Consider the following 22423-nt stretch of genomic DNA (forward strand, 5'->3'; position numbering starts at 1 on the left):
ATGTTTCCAAATGATCAATGTAAACCTCCACCCTGCCTGCTGGGGGCCGTTCGGCTGATTGAGTCAGCTCGGGAGGGTAGATGTTATATCTCCGCCTGAACAGGTACTTCCGGATTATCGCATTCACCTCAGTCATGCCTGTTACACTCGCGAATATGGGAAGCTGGCCGAAGTCTACGATGGTGAGATCTGGTGGGGCGATTGGCTCCAGTACCCCATCATCGGAAGGTACCTCGGTTCCAAAATCGTTGTTATATAACACCTCGGAACCCCCCTGACTAACTTCTTGTGATGCCTCTTCTTCTTGAACACCTCTGCTTCCTAGGACACATTAGCTGCCTCCCCCTTAAGGGTGAACAAGGTACCTTCTTCCTCCTCGGATGGGTCGGGCCTCTCTACTTTCTAGTAATTTGGTCTCATAGTCTCTTTATGCGTACGCGCTACTCAAGCCATGTATGAGTATTAACAACAAAAGAGATAACTTACTCTTTTCTGAAAGGGTTGACATCCGCTAGAACAAGAAAGGCTTCGGACGACTGCTCTAGTATCTGCTGCAACGTTTTACTAGGATGGTGAATGGTGAAACGGTGAAAAAGACTCCCTATTTATAAGGTGCAAAGGAAGGCGGAAAGGCGGTAGTTTTAAATTTCAAAAAGGACGTGCCCCTCTCTCCTCATTAATGCTCAGTCGTTTCTCTGACAAATTGCCACACGCTTTCCCCCATGATCTCACATCGTGTTAATCACTTTAGTAACCGTCCTATCACCGCACGTTCCTCCGGCTTACGTGCCCACGTTTGGCATGTCACGATGACAGAACGTGACTTGCAGTTGCTCTCCATAGTCCTCAATATAAGAAGACCTCAGAATGTTAAAGTCTTGAAATAAGAAAATGGCTAGGCTACTCATTCCCGAGGCTTGGGGAGCTTATTGAGAACGGTCACCTCGGCCCGAGTGCTCTGGACCAGGACCCGATCCTACAGAGCGTCGTTGCCTCTGCCCGAGGTCATGTCAACTCGGCCACTAACGTAATACCAACCTTTCATACATTATCGGCCACCTCATCTCGTCACAGCATAGGGGTGGTCAGAGCCAATTCATCCGTCATAATTTCGACTGACGAGTTAACCATAACTGTTAGTTTATCGAGAAGGCACATGATTAAGCTTTATTAGGAAACCACATGCCTACATGGCAAGGAGGTCAGAGAATTGTTGCGTGTCAGTATAAGGCCGTATGTTTGGACTGTGGGCTCCAAAAGACTTGAATCCACTGTCATTCCCTCCATTCGATACCCTATAAATATTGTATCCCTCTTCCAAAGCAAGTAAGCACACTGTTACATTTAAATTCATCATTGTTACTCCTATAACCAACTGACTTGATTGTCAGAGTTATTCCAGGGGAGAAAGCCCCGCATCTCATCTCTGCCAGGTGAAATATTACCCAAGTTCACTTCGCTTAAGAGGGGACTTCATTAGGTCAGCTCGGCTATCCATCCAGAAATCACCTCTTCAGTTATAATGGAGGGAAGATTAAGAGATTAGCAATAGCATGGTAATGATCAGCATTTATGCTAACTACCACTTATCTAACGGCAAATCTACTGGAATAACCACTACAACTCCTAAAACTAGAACTAGTGATTAGAACCTCCATTCCATTATGCCTCTCTTTGGACTACTCATTCTTTCTTTTGGACTCTTGGTGCATATAGGGCAACAATAAAGCCCTTCAAGATAAGAAGAACCCAAGCTGCTGCAAGGAAGAACCTGAAGCAAAAGCCAAGGCCAAAGGTTACATAAGCCTGGCAAACTCCACAAGAAATAAGAAATTGAAAAAGACCCAAGTCTGTCCTTGCTTCAAGCAGCCTCTCCCCGCTCATGATAGCAGCAGCAACTGAGTAGAAGATCAACGCTCCAGCCATAGAAGTTTCGTTCAACCCGATCATGGCCGAACTAAGATAGAGGATGCAGTTGATGGTAGATCGGCCGGGTATGCTGAATTCATGTTGCAACACAGCGTGAGCTTGGATCTTTTCATAGTTGAGAAGGAGGAAGTACTCAGAAGTTAAGACGACGACACCCGAAGCCAAGGAGACGATATTCACCGTCATGGGATGCTGCTCACCAAGATCAATTTAAGAGAAACAAAAGATAGCAGACGCAGAGAAAAGGATCATGGGAAACCACCATAGCTCCCTGGGTTTGAAACTTTTACGAAATAGTTTCCTATCAGCCGAGGAGTTAAGCTTTTCAAAGAATGATTTCCAATCGAAACTAGCCATGATATGAGAATAGTGAAAGGACATGAGTATGTGGTGATAGTAGTGTGGCGAGATAGAAGGAATATAATGCCTATTTTCTTGGAACCTATGAAAATTGGAATAGTCCCGCCCAATCCTACAAAGGCTGCTATCCCAGCAAGCATGCACCTATTAGCTGCAAAACTAGCCACCCAGCACCCACTGGTACCATAAACATATCCTACAAATAAGGGGCAAATGGTATGCTGAACGCTTTCTGAAATGTATCAAGAGGCACAGGAGTTTTGGGAATGGTTAAGGGTCTTGAGGCAACAAGGAAACCTTCGTATCTTTGGGAAGGAACAATCTGCCACATGTACAACCACATAATAGAAAGAAAGAGAGAGAGAGAGAGAGAGAAAAGCCTGATTTTTATTACTGTACTACATATTTGACACTAGCTATCTTCTAGATCGATCTTTTTTTTTTAATTTATTTCGACTTAATTTTTCAAATTATAACAAGATTAACAGATTTAGTTAATGTATAGGAATGAAAAGAAAAAAAGGGATTGAATAGACAAACATTTCAATGATACTTTATTACCAATTAAAACATTTCAATGCACAGTCAAAACCGCCTTCGGCATTTCAAACCCAAATTATAATATTACCTAATATTTTACTAGATAGGTTGGTTAGTGAACTAAACATCACATCTTTGGTAATTAAGCACAAAAATAAGAACTCAAGCCTCATTTAATTAATGGAAACCAAACAATTAAAAAAAAGAACAAAATATTGTTGCATTTTTTTCTTGAGTTAAGAGCATTCTAAATCAAATATTCATAACATCAAGCCAATAACCATGTCCCATCTTTAAAGTAAATTTATGTGTTGTATGAATCCCTGCTTGATTCTTTTATTTGTTGCAACTTTCTATTAATTGTGTAGTAGATCCTTTGCCATAATTTATTTATTTATTTCTTTTTTGTCTCATATACGTAATTTTGAATATGTGGTAAAGAAAAAATTGAATATAATAGAAGAATTTATTTCCCATCTAAGATGAGAGTTCCACAAAAAAAAAAAAAGAATTCTCCATGTTTGCATTTGTTTCCTATCTAATATATGCAGTTGTGAGGATGTGTCAACATATTAATCCATTTTGCAGGGATGTTCTTGGTATGCCTTTGTTTTTCCTAACTTGGTTGCTAATAAAATAATTGTCTCATGAAATTTCTGGTGTTAGTGTGATTTGGTGTCACGAAAGTTTTAACTTGCAACAAGAAATTTTTTCCCTTGTATTGGAATTAAATCTTGATCAAAATTTTTCCATTTTAATTAACAAATATTCTTATTGTTGCCAAGCTGTCATTCTTTATGAAATTTAATAGGATATAGATTCTCATTGAATAAATGAGGTTAAGAAGATACAGGTTCAAAAGGAAGGTTGGTTATACAAAGGAGTCCAATTGCTTTGGCTTTAAAGTAACATGTGTAATTAAACAAGTTTGCATGAATTGCTTTCCAAGTAAATTCTTTATCCTTGCATCTAATGTCCATGTTATTCGTATCACGTTTACAAAATTTAATTAGGTTTAAAATGTTAATTCTCAATTTCATATAATTTCAGATTGCATTGCAAAAAAATTGTATTCAAATCATATAGAACACATTGGCTTTAAATTGAACCGAATTTGAGTTCTCTTAAAATATTAGCTGCAATGAAAACTCAAATTCTATGTTTTGAATTTGGCATATCTCCATTTATTACCGATTCAGGGCTAGAATTAGGGTTGAAAGATGAACCAAACAATTTGATACTCGAATTGAACTCCGTCTAGTAAAAACTCGTTCGAATTTGGTTCACCAATTAGTCGACCCAAACTTAAACAATATTTTATATTCGATAATATTTAAACTCGATAAAAAAAACTCGTTCAAATTCAATTTCGACAAATAAATAAATAAAATTTAAACAAAATTTAAACAAAATTTTAAATTTGTTAAAATAATCAAATAAGGTTGAACAGTATGGTGTTGAGCTTGAATGGTCTCATTGACACCCTCAACCAGAGCCAGTATGTGATTCCGTTGGTGCCCTTTTATTTTTCCAGGACTTGATTTGAGACGATGACAACGCTTGGCCCTCTCATGTGCATACTTTTCATCCATTAATGAACATTAGTGATAGTGACTCCTACTTTGAATGGCAGAAATACGAAAACTAATTATCTGAAAATTCCTCACAACCTCAAAAAAGTTTAAAGCCTAATTTAAACCATGATAATAGGAATTTTAGTGTTTTCTAGGCACTTAGTGGAAACCACAGTTACGGGTTTCTGCCAATTACATGGTTAAAGGACTACAAATACTATACAATCAAATTTGGTTAAATGATTAGAGATACTCTCATTCAATTTAGCATTAAATGAACAGCTTGACATGGTAATATGTAGGTCCATGTAATTTAGGATACGTATGAGGTTTTCCGAGCCTTCATATTTTGGAAATGAAATTGAAGGTACATTTCTTAATTCTCACCAACCAGACCAACAAAAATTCGTATAAGACTTTACCTCGAGTGCAAATTCCACTCTGGATTTCATTAATACTCAAAAATTTAGATACAGAATAGTAATTAGCAAGCAAATATGATATCTATTGCTAGTAACTATAATTTTACTCACCATGAACCAATATTTTTGGTTAATTTTTTTGAAGAAAAAAAATTTCTTCTCTGTTTGGATACCCACTTTTTTCAAAATTTTTTAGTTACATGGTAAATATATTTTTAAATTATTATTTCATTTTTTAACCATATTTTTAGCTTATATATATATGCTTTTATATATATAAATATCACACTTTAGAAAGTACTACACTATTATTCCAAAATAATTTTCTATCCAAACAGAGCAGGTCGAGCCAATTTTAGTATCTATTTAAACACAAATTAATATTAAGACATTAATCTTATTAAAGCACGCGGGTAATATTAAGACGTTCTTTCAGTGCATGTAAAGTCACGAGTAAACATGGCACGTGTACGCTGTCAAATCTCCACAATTGCATAGCAGCTGCTTGTATATAGTGTCATGTCTATCCTTTGCTGTTTGCCTGCCGATGCTTCACATCCATATGTGTCCTCTCGTCTCAAAGTCAAGGTTTTGAAAATACATTTGCCTTCACCACCCAATGGCACTTAATTATTTGTAAAAATCAACACTAATAATACTATTGAATTGTTTGGGCAAACGACATTCCTCTTATCATTCAACACTAATGGAGGAAGGAGGGAAAATAAATGTAAAATTTAAAAATTTTTCTGTTCAAAATCAGAAGAATTATAGCAAATATTACGTTAAAAGAGATAACTAGTATGTTAAAAGAGATGACTAATAATACAATTGATTAGTTTGGGCAATTGACATTCCTCTTATAATTCCATTTTGATGGAAAACTTTGAGAGGTTTGTTTGGATAGATGATTATTTGTCAAAATTTATTTGCTTATATCATCATTACAATTTTCAACGCACCTTTTATCTTCTCAATTACCTTTTTATCTCACATACATCACATCACAAAAAGTGCTACAGTAAAAATATCTCAAATAATTTACAATCCAAACACACACTTGAATTGACTATCATTTTTTTTTTTTGGGTCAACTAGCAATATTGATCACCTTTAGTATTTTTAGAACCAATAATAGGTTTCAAGAGAAAGACTATTTTCCAAAAACTTTTGTAACACAAACAAACTTGAATACACGTAATAGCCATCCCAAATGACCAATAATAGTTTTTTTTTTTTGTCATTTTCATCGTGCTCCAGAATAGAATGAGAAGTAGAAAAACAAAACCTTTCTTCTGCACTGAAAAGCCAGGAACAAAGAGTGTGCACTGTGTTATGGAAATATGTTGTCATTAGTAGGAATTAGGAATAAATGTACGTAAAAAATGGATTAGAAGAGTCATTGTAATGATTTGATTTTTTTTTTTTTTTTTTGACATTCTAAAGTCAAGATGAACTCAGAATATAGATCAAGACAAGAGTCAGGAGAATTACCCTGGCGGTACAAATTAGGCTACCAAAGTACACAATGCATCCATAGGCTTACATATTCCACTCCTGATATCAAAAGATAGATTGTCAATTAAGCATATGCTTGTCTAGCAACATTCAATGCTCATACTTCAAGAAATGAATAAAGACATAAAATTCGACAAACAACCAATTAAAAAAAAAACCCTTTTGATCTAATATATTCTCTTTAAAAGACTTCCATATTGGAAGATTGGAAGATATGTCATGCCATAAGAGAAGGGAAGTTTTGGCACAGCAATTGCGGAAAGTAACCAGGTCCTTTGCATCTGAAGGGTTCTCTTCATTTTCTTCTAATGCATCACCATTTTCCTCTGCTAAACTTTCTTCCACTGGTTCCAGAATAGCAGCAACCCGTTTCTTAAGGCCCTCTTTTCTTTGTCCCAGGAACCATAGCTGCAGTCTTAATCACATGTGAGCCGCTCCCATCCCTTCTCTGGACAGTCACCATATCCGCGGTCCAAATCTTACGTGAGTCTGTCCCTATTTTGCAAGCCTTTGTTAGAGCAGCTTTGACAGCAGGCTGAATTCCATCCATAGGACTCGGGTGCCCCTGCTGCACATTGACAATGGACTTGTATAAGTAGCATTTTCCAGCAAGTAAAAGAATGAAAGCAAAGTACATGCTGTACACTAGCTTTACCTTGAACTTGGATATCTCCAATATAGTACCAAAATTTTCCTTACTAATACAGTATGAATCCATGAAATTTACTACCTTCTCCACAGCTTCATCCGTGATTATACTCAGAAAATATGTTCACAACCAATTTTCCATGTAAGTCAGTTATAATAATAAAGGAAGGAAAGCAAACTACTTGAGCAGAAGGATAAAAATCAAACAAAAAAATAGAAGGAAAAACAAAAACTAATCTAGAACATACTTGCAAAAATTTTAAAAATTGTAATAACAAAATTAAGATAAAAACCTAACCACTAGCAACCAGAACTGGGGATACTAGAAGAGAGAAAGAAGGACTACATATCACATTAAAAGGGCCAAGAAAATACCATATTATAGAAATTACTACCGAATTACCAAATACACAATGAAACTAGTAGACTAATAGTACTACTACTAAAACTTAGTGATCTACTGGATAAACATAGAAAAGTAGTAGTATCATGACATAATACTGCTACCACCAAGTACTAAGTAGCAGCATAGATACTACTTATTACAATACTGCTGCTCCTAAACACTGGTAAGTTAGATCACCATAACTAACAAAAGGCCATAGATGGCTGTCCTCTCTCTCAAAGGCCTAGATACAAGACCCCATGATCTCTGAATCTACTCCGTCTCAATATCACTCACAATCTTAACTCCTTTTTCCTTGCTGTCGTACCCTGGAGTCTCACCGTCCTTCTTTGCCTCTTTGTCACCTGTCTTGTCCACTGGAGTCTTATCCCCCTCCTTGATGTCCTCCTCAGACTTGTGATCTGGAGTCGTACCAAGCTTTGCTCCTTTGTCCCCTAGAGTTTTGCTCCCATTATGCGCCCCTTTGTCATCAGCTTGGTCAGCTTCATCCATGGCAATAAAAAGAGACCTTGAAACGACCATGACCCAACTCAGCACCAGGAACATCATAAAAGAAGTATCAATCACTCCATATTCAGTTGTAAAAGTGATTTAAGAGCATTTCATCCCAAACATAATTAGGATGGTAAACTTGATCTCAAATGATATGTAGACAAAATTGCTTCACATGGTCATGTGAAGAAATTAGAAGACAAATAGCAAATCTAAGTTATTTCAAAGGTCATGTTTGATCACTTGACTATTGAGGTTGGAACACCATATCAATTTAACAATGATTACATCCTTTCATCATTAAAAATTGGGCAAATTCCACTTTACCCTCCTGTGGTTTAGCATTTTTTCACATAACTCCCCTATGGTTTCAAAAGCTATACATAACCCCCTTATGGTTTGAATTAAAGTGTCAAAGTAACGGAAATAGTCACTCGTAACGGCGTCACCTAAAATGTCAAAAATACCCTTATGTAAGGTTGAAATTTATGTATTAACCAAGGGGGGTTATGTGTATATTTTGAAAATTATAAGGGGGTTATATGGTAAAGTATTAAACTATAAGGGGGTTATATGGTAAAATATAAAAATCATAGGGGGTTAATGTGTCATGTATTTATAAGGGTAATTTTGACATTTTTAAAAGTTCCGTTACAAGTGACTATTTCTGTTATTTTGACACTTTAATCCAAACTATGAGGGGGTTATGTATAGCTTTTGAAACCATAGGGGGTTATGTAAAAAAAGGGTAAATCATAGGGGGGTAAAATGTAATTTACCCTTAAAAATTAGAAGTATTAATTGTCTTCTGCCTCATAGTACATCTAATTTTTTTGTTCCTATTTCTGAACTAGCAAATTTGAACTTTTAAGCATTCAATGTAGAGATGACATGCAGAAGGAATCAAAGCCTATAAAGAAATTACAATGTGTGTGTGTGTATGCATGCATGTATAGGACATACTAATGTGATTTGGCAAGAACTCAAAATTTGAATGTGGCTCACTGAGCCGAATAAAAAAACAGTAGCAAAAGTTGTTATAGTTCCCCTTTTTTTTTTCTTTTAAATAACTTGCAACCACTAAGGGTCCGTTTGGTTCACGGATCGGATGAGATGGGATGACTCAACGTTAGATTATTAATCCCGGGTTGAGTCATCTCCGGATAAATAATTCAAGTTATCTAGTGTTTGGTTGGTTATATGATATATTGGGAAATAATCTTGTCCAATGTTTGGTTGAAGATTGGATGAGGTAGGATTACTATTTTAATGACCAAAGCACTCCTTAATTTGTAGATTCTTTTTCATAAAATAATTTAATATTTTATAAAATATCAATAAAATAATTTAATATTTTTAAATAAAATAATTTAATAAAAATTTGATACTTATAACTTTTATTAAAATAGAATAGTTTGAAACTTTAAAATTATAGAGTAAATAAAGGGTTTTGATATAAAAATTTGCATTCACTCAAACTTAGCCCATTCGGGCCGTAAATTTTGACCAAGTTTTGAACCTAAATGTGAAATCCAATTAAATAATGGGCCAAGTTTTGGCTAGTTTAAGATTAAATCAATTAAAACCTAACTCATTTAAGAGTTTTACATAAATTGAGCTCAAGCTAATATAGAAGATTTTTCTTTGGATTGAGTTTGAACTTATTGAAGTCCTCATTCACAAAATTCAATTGATAAGATTATGTATTCTATAAAATTTGATTTAGATAATAAGTTTAGTATGGGTAATTTAGTCCAAGGGCAATATAGTCCTTCTGTTATAATGTTAGTGTGGCAAATTAGTCAAAAAAATTTACATTAATTAATAGGGATAAGTCAAAATTTTTAAAATAATGAATAGGGGCAAATTAGTTAAAAATTTTTAATATAATTAGTAGGGGCTAATTAGTCCAGTTATTATCATATTATTATGTGAGAGTATGGTTATATAATAGTCCGTATGAATTTGAATTATTTATAAGGACAAATTAGTCCAAATATTGTTATGTTGGTAGCAGGGGCAAATTAGTTTAAAAAATTTAAAATTAATTAGTAAGGGCAAATTAGTCCATTCATATTATTTTATCATGTTGGAGTAGGGTTATATAATTATAAGAGTATAAATTTATATTTTTTATAAAGATAAATTAGGATAAATTAGTCTAAAATTTTATCATCCTATGTGTTAGTCATCTCAAGATGACTAATCACACCTCTCCTATGGGATTATTTATTCCATGAATAGAGGATTAATTCGGTTAGATAGGATGTGTCATCCTATGTATAAAATGCAACCAAATATGGGATGACATAGGATGATTAATCCAATCCTGTGATCCCATGAACCAAACGGACCCTAAAGAATTGGATCCTATCCTTGCATTATAAACGGAGAATTTTTAATTATCCCACTGGTGTTTGTAGAGTGAAATTAATGGTGAAATTTGATTTAATTTAACAGAAATTAAGCAAATTGATTGTGGGTCTTAAGTATATAATTATTCTTAAAATTTTTTATGTTTTTAGACGTTATTGTTTTCGTGCATGTCTAGATTTATTATTTTAGTATTTGCACTTAAGATTGTAAGTATAACTGAGAATTGTTAAAGTTCCAATTACCAATGGAACAGACCCTCTGTAATCACACAGTGCAACCCTATCCATCCCTCCAACTGCTCTCCACCCACCAAATCTCTAGCATTTTCAAACTTCACCTACTAAAATACCTGTACTAGGATTTTTGAACTAGTATCATGTTAAGATTAAGAATTGTACAAACACTCAATGTCACCAGTTCTGACAACAACAACAAAAAGGGTGCAATGAATTATACCATTGTCATATTGAGCCAGTTCCGCCACAGCCCTCCGTTACGTAAATTAACTATTAAAGTTTTGAAATGAAATTTTGCATACACTGAAGCAAATACCAAAAATGGAAATCATTTTCATATGAAAGACATTTTGTAACATGTATTTTGAATTTTATAAGCTCATTCAGTGCAAATGTCAAGTCTCAAAAATCAAATAAAAGTAAAAGCATTGAAACTAAAAAAAATCAACATTTTGTTTCCAAAATAAAAGAAACAAAAGGTGTAAACTGAAAACTCAATCGAAACAATTTGGTCCAAGTCTATTAACTGCAATTTACTGAATTTATTCAGTCTTAAAAAAGGTAGAGATTTTAGCTAAACAAGTAACCTCACATGAAAATTCAATTTTCATATTTGAGAAATTCTATTTGAGAAGAACTGCCAAGTGTCAAATCCTAGTTTGATTTAAAAAAAATTCAGATTGCATTCCAAAAAAGAGAACATTTTATTCAAATGAATCAAAAAAAAATTTTTAATAACCCGGAACATGCTCTGACTCAGGCCACTTTAGACTCGAACCAACACACCAAACCGAGAGGATATGCCGCTACCCCCCACGATGCACCCAAGTTAAATATGGGATTTCAAATCCAAGGTCAGTTGAAGAGCCCGCTTATTGTTGGACTTCCCCCTCAAATTGAATCCTACAAGATAATTCTAAGTTCAATTGGTCTCCAACATCACATCTCTTCAAAATATTGACTGCAATGACAAATCACACATTTTTTCTTTTATCTTTAGTTTTGATTACAGCAAGTTTCTTGGAATCTCAGCGGTTATTTGGCATTTACGAATTCGTAGTCTATCCAAGACTAGGACCCGGCCATGTCTTTTTGCTTACTTTACTTTTGCTGGGCCAAAAAGAGATAGTGGCTGTTAGTGCACTTGCATTTTGCATGAAATCTGCTGCAGTGGTCGTCTTGTTCTTGCAGAGGGGAATAAATATGGAAGACGTGTCCGAAAAAAGTAAAATACTAAAATGTGGAAGACGTATGGCCCAAAGTTGGTGTGTCATAGTTTACTCCATTGTCAAAGTCTAGCATATTAATTTGTAAGAAAATCATGATAAATCAATATCAGCCCTTATATATATATAATAGTATAAGCAGAAGAATTCGAAACTCAGATCTCTCACTTACACTCCCTTCCCCAATATCAGCCATTAACTAAGATATTTTAGCCACTGTAAATGGATTCAGAGCCTTCCAAATTGAGTTGTTGTCTAACTCAAACATATTGTGCAATTCTTATAATATTTGGTGTAAATTGGCACACTTTTGTTGTAATATTTGAGTTTGTAATTGATACAACTAAAAGTGTGCAAAATTCACAATTACACCGATATTATACAAGTTTATACGCGATATTATTACATTTATAAAGCATGTTTAAACTAAAACTTGTGGTGCCCAAATCCATTGTAAACTTATATATTGCATTTATAACCCATTAAGATCATGTAGTTGTTTCACCATTTTATGGACAACGCTGACTCCTAGGTATAGCTCCATAAATTTAAGGGTAAAAATTTAACAACCTTCTTAAAGAAACTTGCATTTGGAACTAGAGCCTGTAAAGAAATTACAGTCTGTAAGTTGACATTAGATTCAGCAAGCTACATAAAATTAGCAATAACAAAGTTGGGACATGATAGGTTTCGGGTCTGTATAATAATAAAAACCTACTCAAATAAAATACAAATTTATATATAGCGGTAAGTAAGGACGAATTCATAGAAATTGGTGATAATTCGTTTCTTCTAGAGTTCAGAATATGGAGGAAATTTTTAGACAACTTAGAAACAACCCACTAATTAATTAAAGAAATAATTAACGAAATAAATAGGAATTAAATCAACAATAAATATGATTATAGCCAAAGGTGCAACTTTTCAGGTACACACAACTGATCATCGATGCAAATATAATTCAGTTACTCATTAATAGATTGGTTATAGTCATCAACAAGTTCTAATAGCCAACTTTTCCTTACTTTTTCAATAGCCAAGGTATGACCATTAACTATTTTTCTAACCAATAAACAACTCTAGGTACGATCGTAAGATTTAATTCCATGATTGCATTAAGAATTAGAAAAGTCCAATCTTAATCAAGAAACACGCTACGAGGGTTTGTTTAAGTTAGACCATAAGTTTTCCTAACATTGGACTAATCACGCTAGTCGCCACTAGTATTAACCAATCAAATAATTATGAATTTAATCGGTTAATATGGCAATAGATTATTAAATTAATTTGAATATCTGGCTCCTGACATTCAAATAACAAAAATAATCATAAGAAATTAATTTAGAAAACGTACGAATACCAATAAATAAAAGAACAATTAAAATTAATTTGATCTTATAAATGTTTGAAACAGCATCTTCAAGTCGTCCTTTGACTAGAAAAGGAAATTTAACTACTCATGGTTGAGAAAAATCTCAATGCAAGAGTTTGAGCAATTTCGATGGACATGCGGCTGCCAAGGAAGAAACCCGAGAAAGCGTCAATCATCCTCTCTAAAGAGTCATGATTCTCTCCCCCCGAAATTACTTCTTGCTTCGGAAGTATTAATCAATCCGGATGCCGGCTTCCTTTTTTTTTTTTAGTTTCCTACTTGACATCTACTACTAATACTAATAAAACATATTTCCTAAATAAAAGAAAGAAATTACAAGAGATAATATCTCATGTTTCCTAATCCAATACTACTACTAATAAATATAATTAGCGTCTTCCCAAATCTTTCAAAAGCTGTCCATAGTTGACTCGAATTAGGAAACCTACGTGCAGAAAATTCTCGAGTCTTCTAGACTTGAAAACAAGTCCTAAACATGCCAGCACCAAAATAATTCTTGACATGCTGAAAAATAGTCCCTTTTATCACTTTTTGCTCATATTCTTACAATTGATACCATTAATCAAATATCAGTAGAATCCGACAATTAAAACAATATTTAGCTAGAATAAAAGGGGAAATAATCATAAATTGAATAACAATTTTGGACCCTATCAAGACAATAAAGTTTTCAAGCGTACTGATCAGAGTAGATAATCATACCTGAAAATGAAAAATGGGATATTAATTTCATGACACCTCTTAAAATCTTCAGTATTTTTTGTTTGCTTCCTAGACCTCTATTTTATATATTTTGAACTATTATGTTATCAACCTTAGTTCCTAAATTTGAAGTTGAAGATCAGAAATAAGTACATGCAAACCAAAGAAAAAAAAATATGATATTAGACATGAATGTGCCCAGGATCGAATTGTAGATAGGATCATAGAATCAGAACCCTTTCTTGGATCGTTTTAGAAGTCATACGATCGAATCCTAGGTAGAATCATAGAATCTTAAGATCTGACTGAAAATAAAAAAAAATGACATTTTATTTATTTATAAGCTTATTGTTCATGGAACCATATGCAAATACATGTAGAAAATGTAGTTGTAAATAAAAAAGTAAAGTTCTTCAACTAAATGTATAATTTCTAATATCATACGCCAATTGAATAAAGTCGAAGCCATGAATTTATTATATTTTTGGCTAAAAATTAAAACTAAATATCATGCATCTAAATTTGTGAAATATAAGACTTTGAATTACAATTTATTAAGACAGCTTTTAAGTTCATAGAGTAAATCTCATACACATTTGGATTTGTCGATTGGTCTTTTAGGGGGAAAATTAGGGTTTTTTGTGACTGTAATTTTAGAAGGAAAGTTGAAAATGGGTACTTTTGCTTTCAGCCAGGAATGAAGTATGTTTTTCGATTTTGCCCTTAAAAATATGCCCACATGAGAGAGACGTGCTATTTTCAGTCGGAGAAATGAGCAAATACGAGCGTTAAAACCAAAATTGATCATAATTTATATATTAGGGACGATTCTGACTAATTTTCAATGTCGGGAACTAAAATTTTTTTTTGTGAAAATGTTAGGAACCAATTTGGCAAATTTCCCATTAGAAAATGCATTAGCAAAAATTGTACATTTTTTTTTTTTTGAAAAGACCAATCAAACAAGGCCTCACAATCTTATCAAAAAAAAAAAAAAAAAACAAGGCCTCGCAATCAAACTCAAATGATGTAAGAATGTTATGGGTCTAGATAGTTTGCATTATCTCGTAATTGCAAACCTGGACTTAGACTTTATCTGCAGCAAAATCTTGTTTGTCCTTTTCATCTCATGATTGACGTTGAAAATAGATGCAGCACCTTAGACTTTGCTGTCAAAACAATTTACGAGCAATGTGGCTTAAAGAAATTAATTGGCAATTTACGAGCAACACTAGTTATCAAATTTTATGATAAAGAAATTAGACTTCCATCATGAAATTAATTAACAATAAACGGAGTGTCCTAAAATCAATTGGCAACACGTTGAATGGTCCAAAATGTTATATATATGACTAAAAATCCTTGAAATATTAATGTGAAATATTTTTAGTCTCCTAACACTGACTTTCAGGTGACTAACCAAATGGGGTTAAATCAATAGAGAATGAGGCAATTCTCAAATGGGATGAAACGAATAGAGAAAAAGGCAAGTGGGGTAACAGTATCCAGGCAGGCCGAACTCTGATACCAAGATTAAAAAAATTGATTTTCATCTTAAAATCAATTGGTAATGAGTTTTGCAACACTCAATATCTTATTATATATATATATATATATGGTTGGAAATCCTTAAAATATCACTATAGGACAGTTTCATCGCCTAACACTCTATAGCCTCCTTTCAGATTACTAGTCAAATACATATATTTGGGGGCGAGCTTAAAATGCGCCAAATTTAGAGGGGCCTAAGCTTGGCTTTTAATGAAATCAGGCCTGACATGCACAAGCTCAACCTCGATAAGGCACATTTGATAAAAACTAAAAGTTGAAATATGAAATTTTATTACAGAAGTCTTAATGTATCGAGTTCAGTAAGGCAAGTTTATTTGATAATCAGTCGAATGTTAACACTGCTGAATTGAAATATTTCATTCAATGTGTGTATTGTATAGTTTAATAATGATTTTATATTATATTAATTTTTCATACCGAATAACGACACCTCTACCTAAACTTAATTGTCAACTATGTGTCCCATGATAACTTCGAAAGGAAGGCACCAACGAAACCTTTTTTTTTCTTCCCTTTTTCCTTTTTGTAGTTGGCAAGTAGCTTGGCTGGTGTACTGATGATGGCTTCCGAGTGTGCGGGGTTTGGGGCTTGGTAATGGTGACTTGTCCGTGTGGGTGAAGAAGAGCCAGCAGTCTGTTTGGGTGGAGATTTGCCAATTGCCCATTCGGTTGCTTGGAAAGTTAGGGGTGGAGGGAGCTTAGGAATGTGATGGTAGGCAGAACTATTACAACACTGTCGAAGATAGATACGGAATATAAGCAGGTCTCGGAAAACTAGCATTAAATATTTGCTCGAGAACTTGACATTTTTCCTTGAATTAGTTTCTTTGAAGTATAAGAATGACACCGTAATATAGTAGTGACAATTTAAGAAAATAACATGACGACAAAATTCCAATTTTAAAGCTAAATTACGAAAAGAAAGGAGGCTACACAGTATTAGGGCCGGCCAAGGTAACCAATTAATACAGCCTTGAAGAACTAACACAGCTGCTTCTCCAACAGCTGAGAGTCAACAACTGGCATTACAGGAGGAGAGTATGATGCATACCGATACAAAGTAACAGCACCAACCAACATGAGAACTACGGTTACCATATGTTTATTTTCCCACATCAGGTAAGCCACAACTTGCATTATCGATTCCAACATAATATCCCATATGCTAACATCATAAGCTATGTGCAAGGATTGAGCAACTGTGTGAAGATCCATGGTAAATCCTACCAAGGCAAACAGGGTGCAGAGATTGAATCCCAAAAGTTGACGTAATGCCATGGCAGCAGACGTAGCAATCACATCAACCACCAATTTGCCAAGGTTTCCTATGCATTTCTGTTGCGCATGACGATGAATAACAAAGCTACACAGGAGCAAGCCAAAATAAATATAGCCACAGATGAAAAGGATCAACATACCATACCCCGAATATTCCCGCAGTACAACAATGGAACTTAATCCTATAGCTGTTCCCACCACGCTGACAATGAACCAGAAACATTCCCCGTGTCCTGCAATTTAGAACCACCAATATAAAAAATAACAGAATAAATAAAAATAGCTCTCCAAATCTGCATTGACCAACACTTAGAAGCTACTGCTAAACGTTTCTAGTAGCAGCACTTTATTTCCCTAAGCAAGTTCATCCTGCTGTATGAAAGTCCACCATAAAATCTTCAAGTATGCCCACATACTAAATGTACACCACGAATAGAGGTTCAGGCAAGTGCTACATGTACGTCACATCAATTTAACCACAATATCACAAGGCAGTAATATAGAGAAATCCAGAAGCCGAAATACTTGTTGCAGATGCTCAGGCAAGTAACAATCATGCTTCACTATAAAAAAATTTTCCCCGATTCCGTTTTAGCTCTACTAGATCTTTGATTGATTACATAAAAACTTAAATGATTGGTTAACAATGAACCAGAAAGGAAAAATTCAAGATTTAGGGGTCACCAGAAGCCGATTGATTTGTTTCACAACTTTGGAGAGCTTCTTCAATAGATACCCAGCATAACACAACGAGGAACGGTAAAGGGTGATTCTTTTCCAGAAGATCTCACAAGCTAAACGATTAAGTGATAATAAATCATTTAGCAAAACAAAATAGATATAGGCAAAATTCCATTTACCTCCTATTCATTTTAACCATCCATCCCAAGTTTTATCACTTTGAATTTCTTATGGAATTATATGATATCTTGGATTCTAAGTTTCATACATGAAATCTAGGCCAATGAGCATATTGTCTCTCATACATCACCTTGGCACTTATTCTGGAGAAGACCAATATTCTTTAGGCCTGAGTTGATTGAGAAAAGCAGGCCTGAAATCTTGGCTTTTAAAGTAGTGGCTTCACGATGTCTGACATTAGTTCACTTGAAGATGGTTCGAAAATCATCATGAATATTGGAGTATTTCAGGAAACAAAACTCTAAAAGTTCTCCTATTAAGTATCTCAAACAAACTTGTACAGCTATTTCTAGCATACCTTTCCAACCTGTTGTAATCATTTCAAGAGTCACAATTTAGCATTTTAGGAGCAAGAATTAAGTTGTTCCTTTAGATGATCAACATGAAACTTTTCTTGTCACTGTCAGCTTAGGTCAGTCAGAATTAGGTTGTTGCTTTAGATGATCAACATGAAACCTTTTGTCACTATTGGCGTAGATCAATCACTTCACCCTAGATTTTCTATAGCACATAATTTCCTCATTAAGCAGAATACAGACCCCCATTTGCAGTGGGTTGAACTCTTCAGTTTTCAGTAGACAAATGAGTTGATTTTGGCAGAAACATACATGGGAAAGCAACTGACTCACAGTTCCTATACTTTCAGAAATTACCAAAATATCGACCTTAGGTTGTGTGTATGACAAACTTGACAAAGTAAACAACAAACTTCTTTCAAGGAAAAGTTCCAAAATCAATTGGTAACTTGGTTCAGAAACTCACCAACTACATTTTATAATTTGTGCTTCAATAGTTAATTGAGCTTCATGGCTGAAACCTAGAAACTACCTTTTTGGGCCATCACTCAACACTCACACTCCAACGTCGTATGGATCACTTCTACTTATTATTCCAATTTTGTTTCTTCCTTGGACATAATTTGGCAATGACATTTAATTTTCTTAGACACACAATACTATATTGATCATGAAATCAAATCCCATTGAAGCAAGAACTAGAAAACATCAATTCTTCTCCCATCATATATTTCAACACCAACAAGATGAGGTTATAACTTCGAAAAAAAGGAAACAAGGAAACGAGAAAATTAAGAATGTTTTTTGAGCCAATAATGGCATCAAACCCCAATTACATAAGGCATCATCATGATACTTTTGAGAATTCCAATCCGTTTAGCCATTGAAGAGGAGGACAAGTGCACCTAGGGCCTGTCAGCTATGCAGTGACAAAGAACATATTGTGAGTAAGATGCAATTTTAAAGTCTTTGTGGTGAAACTTCAATAATCTGGCTGTATACAAGCACAGTAGGAAGTGATACAAGAAAGAAAAAGAAGAGAATGACAGAGATTCTAGAATTCCATCTGCACTTCTTAGACATGACCTCAGGCAATGAGAATGCTTTCAATCCTCAAAGAAAACGTGGACAATATCATATAGTTCCTAACTCTGGTAAAAGACTTGAAGGTCAAGTATCAAGGAATCTAGTGGCACAGGAACTAGTTTAAGAAAAACTACATAGCTATACCACATTCCTATCTATATACACACACAAAAATAGCCTACCGGTTGGTTGAGGGGTTGATAGGAGATGCTACCAATGAAGAGATAAGGTCCGTAAATTAAAACAGTCCAATTTGAATCTTTTCACATTAGCTCAATCTTATCGAACTAGAAAAATATCTGCAATTATTTTTTTCCCGTGGCATGAGGGGGAGAGGAGAAGATGGGTGTTTCGAACAGCATTGGTTTGTTTCCTTGATCTACTTTCTTTCGAGTTCACAGAGTTAGTAGTAGATGTTCTTGTAATTGGTCCACCCACTACTATCTGCATTAAACAATTTAATGACTTAAACCGCCTAAATCAGTGTCCACATGAGTGCTTTTTGGTGCTAAAAGTACAGTTATTCATGCTGCCACGATTCTATACTAACAATCAACATCTTTTCTCTCCTCTCTAGGAATTTAGGCTTATAAAAATTCCGGAAAGGGCACTCTTCAAAGCAATTCATAGACAGAACACATATCTTTCCGTCAACAGATAAACACATACACACGCAAATAATGTGCCATCTTTGAAAATTTTGAGTTGAAATGCAACCCTTTTCTTAATTTTCCCCTTAACCTTGTAAACGATTAGATGCCGATTAAATTCACGAGTTCTGAACTATGTTAGTTTGCAAAACAACAGCATCAGAAACTGAAGGCTCGAAATCTAAAGTAAGCCATCCCAGAAGAATTAAAACAAGCGACCAATGGAAGTGTTTCAGTGGCTTAATCATCTACCAAAATACCTATAAATATCAATCATATTTCACAAACCATATTGGGAAATGCCAACTACAATTAAAAGAAGAGGGATGAGAAAGTACCCAGGTCGGACATCTTTCCGCAGCGACAAGGAAGCTCTTGTGGAGAACGAGAGAGACTAATAGGCCTGAAAAATCACAATAGTTAGCCAGAATTTTGCCAATAGTGGCGCGTAGAATCTGTTGGGAGGCTTCGGTGCTAGTGGATGCTGATGAGACTCGGAAAGTTTGTGGGGTTTCGGTGTGCTGCTATAGGAAAGACTGGTGCAAGGAGGGAGATGCAGTGGACTGCCGATGCCAACAACTAGTGCAACAATATAGGAAGGCCGATACTTGTGCCTGCTGAGGAGGCAACTAGTTTTTAGGGTAGTATCATAATTAAATGGGATCATTTCAGAAACTTCCCTGTGGTTTCTAACAATTTTACTAAACTTCACTGAGATTTGAAAAATTATACTTACCTCCCTTGATTTGATAGTTTTAGTAAGGGATAATATCAGAAACCTCCCTTGAGGTTTCTCTTAATATCACCTGACACCCTTAAGATTTCAAAAATATCATTTACCTTCCTTACTTTTGTTATTTGCGTAACAAAATTTTTAAAAACTTGAAATTACCCTTTTCTACTTGCTAAATAAAAATGCTCCTAGATCACTTTGTTTATTTCAAGAAAACCATCATTTAAAAAAATAATTTCTAGTAGTACTACCACATCATAATGCTATAGTCCATAAAAATATATATTTGAAAAATAAAAAAGATATTTACAACGAAATATAATTGACTAGTTTAACTCTATATGCTTAAAATCGATTTCTTATGAACTTCATCTTTTTTTTTTTTTTCAATTTCTTCTCAACTCGTGCTCAAACCTTTAAATTGTACCAATCATTATAAAAAATAACTCAAAATAGGCAAATAAATCGTACTCCACTCTATCACAATTATAAAAAGTAAAAGATAATAAAATTCAATTTATTATAATTTACAAATAGAAAATTGCATAGTCATCCAAAAAAAATTAGTAAGAGAGAATATTGGAGAAAAGGGAAAGAGAAGAAAGTGACTTTTGTTTCCTTTTTTTTTTAATTTTGAGCTCCACTTATTTGATATAAGAATTATGTTTCAAGTGAGGGTTAATATAGTCTTTTTGCAATTACTAAGGGAGGTAAGTGATATTTTTAAAATTTTAGGGATGCCAGGTAATATTAGGAGAAACTCAAGGGAGGTATCTGATATTATCCCTTTAAGTAATAAAACCTTAAAATAATATTGACGTGATCAATTTTTTAAATGAATATCAAAAAATGCCCTTGTGTAATGAGTTTTAATTTATTTTCCTATACAATTATAAGATTATCTTGTATAATTATAAGGAAAAGGTGCCAAATATTTCATATCCATACCTACTATTTAATAAACAACTATAATAATAATTTTATCACTATGATAGGATACTTTTGATGAAATTTTATTATGGATTTAGATTTACAAGATAGAAAAGAAAACGTTGAAATAATTCATTTAGAGTTTATGAATTTTTCAAATAGTGGGATTATTATAATTTAGTAGTAGTTTTGAGCCATTCATTTTTTATTTATTGTTAATTTTTGTGACGCCCCCACTTCTCCTTAAGGCGAACCAAAGGGTATCCGCGGGACGCCTGTCTAGCTCTCGCCAGGACTCAAGCCAAATCATTCAAGCTTATTATCGAACTACACCACACAAGTAAGTAACTTAAGTACAGTAAATACGGAAGCGTTCAAGTTTAACAATAGTCATCCATTATCCAACCCGCACGTCGGGTATTCAAAATACATCATGAATCCCAAATATACATTACGCCCCAAAAGTTACATTTCAATTCCAAAAGTACAATCCAAAACCAAGGGGCATAGCCAAAATGTAATAGAAACCCTAAACAAAAACACATCAGGAGGGTTTCCCCAGTACACCTCCGAGTTCAAACCTGTTAAGGAAAACAAATCTACAGGGTGAGCAAAAACGCTCGTGAGACCAAGAACACACATGCAGGCACATAGCTTAGGTAACAAGCCCAAGTAACAGTTCAAGTGATAACTTACAAGTAATTAATAATGCCAACAAAATGTAAACAGAAACAATTCAAGGATATGGTAGCTCTCAGGAGCTAAATTCCACTTGCTTTGCCAGTTCATTCGTATATCTTCCCGCGATGACTCTCCGTCAACCGGGTTGATATTTCCAAACCGTAGATCACCACTTACTTCTCATCCGTCCACCATACATCCGTCAACCACGATTCACTTGATTTTTAAATTGAAGGTAGTACTATGCGACCAAAAAATAATAATAAAAGAAGGAAGAGGGATTTCGTGATCAATTTGATGTGTTTTTATGATTAAATTCAGATTAATTTATTTCTGTTCTTTATTGTAGGAATTGTATAGGCAGCAGAGGTTTTCTTGATTTTAATGTTCTGAGTTCAAAGAGAAAACAAAAATGACCAGTTGCTTGTCTTAGTCATTACTGACTAAAATTAGAA

General features: G+C 34.3%; 1 protein-coding gene across 2 annotated transcripts; it reads right to left on the minus strand.

The window, feature by feature from the left end:
- Positions 1-16282: 16282 nt before the first annotated feature.
- LOC140035158 (uncharacterized) lies at positions 16283-20233 on the minus strand. 2 transcript variants are annotated; one of them, XR_011839112.1, is made up of 3 exons: positions 19963-20233; positions 16812-16904; positions 16283-16728 (listed from the first exon to the last, which is right to left on the minus strand). XR_011839112.1 is itself a non-coding variant. In XM_072074936.1 (2 exons), exons 1-2 carry the CDS (start codon positions 19973-19975, stop codon positions 16375-16377), a joined length of 543 nt encoding a protein of 180 aa, XP_071931037.1. In that variant the 5' UTR covers positions 19976-20233; the 3' UTR covers positions 16283-16374. The 2 variants fall into 2 exon arrangements, 1 of the variants encoding a protein (XP_071931037.1); XM_072074936.1 differs by having other exon boundaries at positions 16283-16904.
- Positions 20234-22423: the final 2190 nt, after the last annotated feature.

This window comes from Coffea arabica, chromosome 1c (assembly GCF_036785885.1).
Source record: "Coffea arabica cultivar ET-39 chromosome 1c, Coffea Arabica ET-39 HiFi, whole genome shotgun sequence".
NCBI lineage: Eukaryota > Viridiplantae > Streptophyta > Magnoliopsida > Gentianales > Rubiaceae > Coffea > Coffea arabica.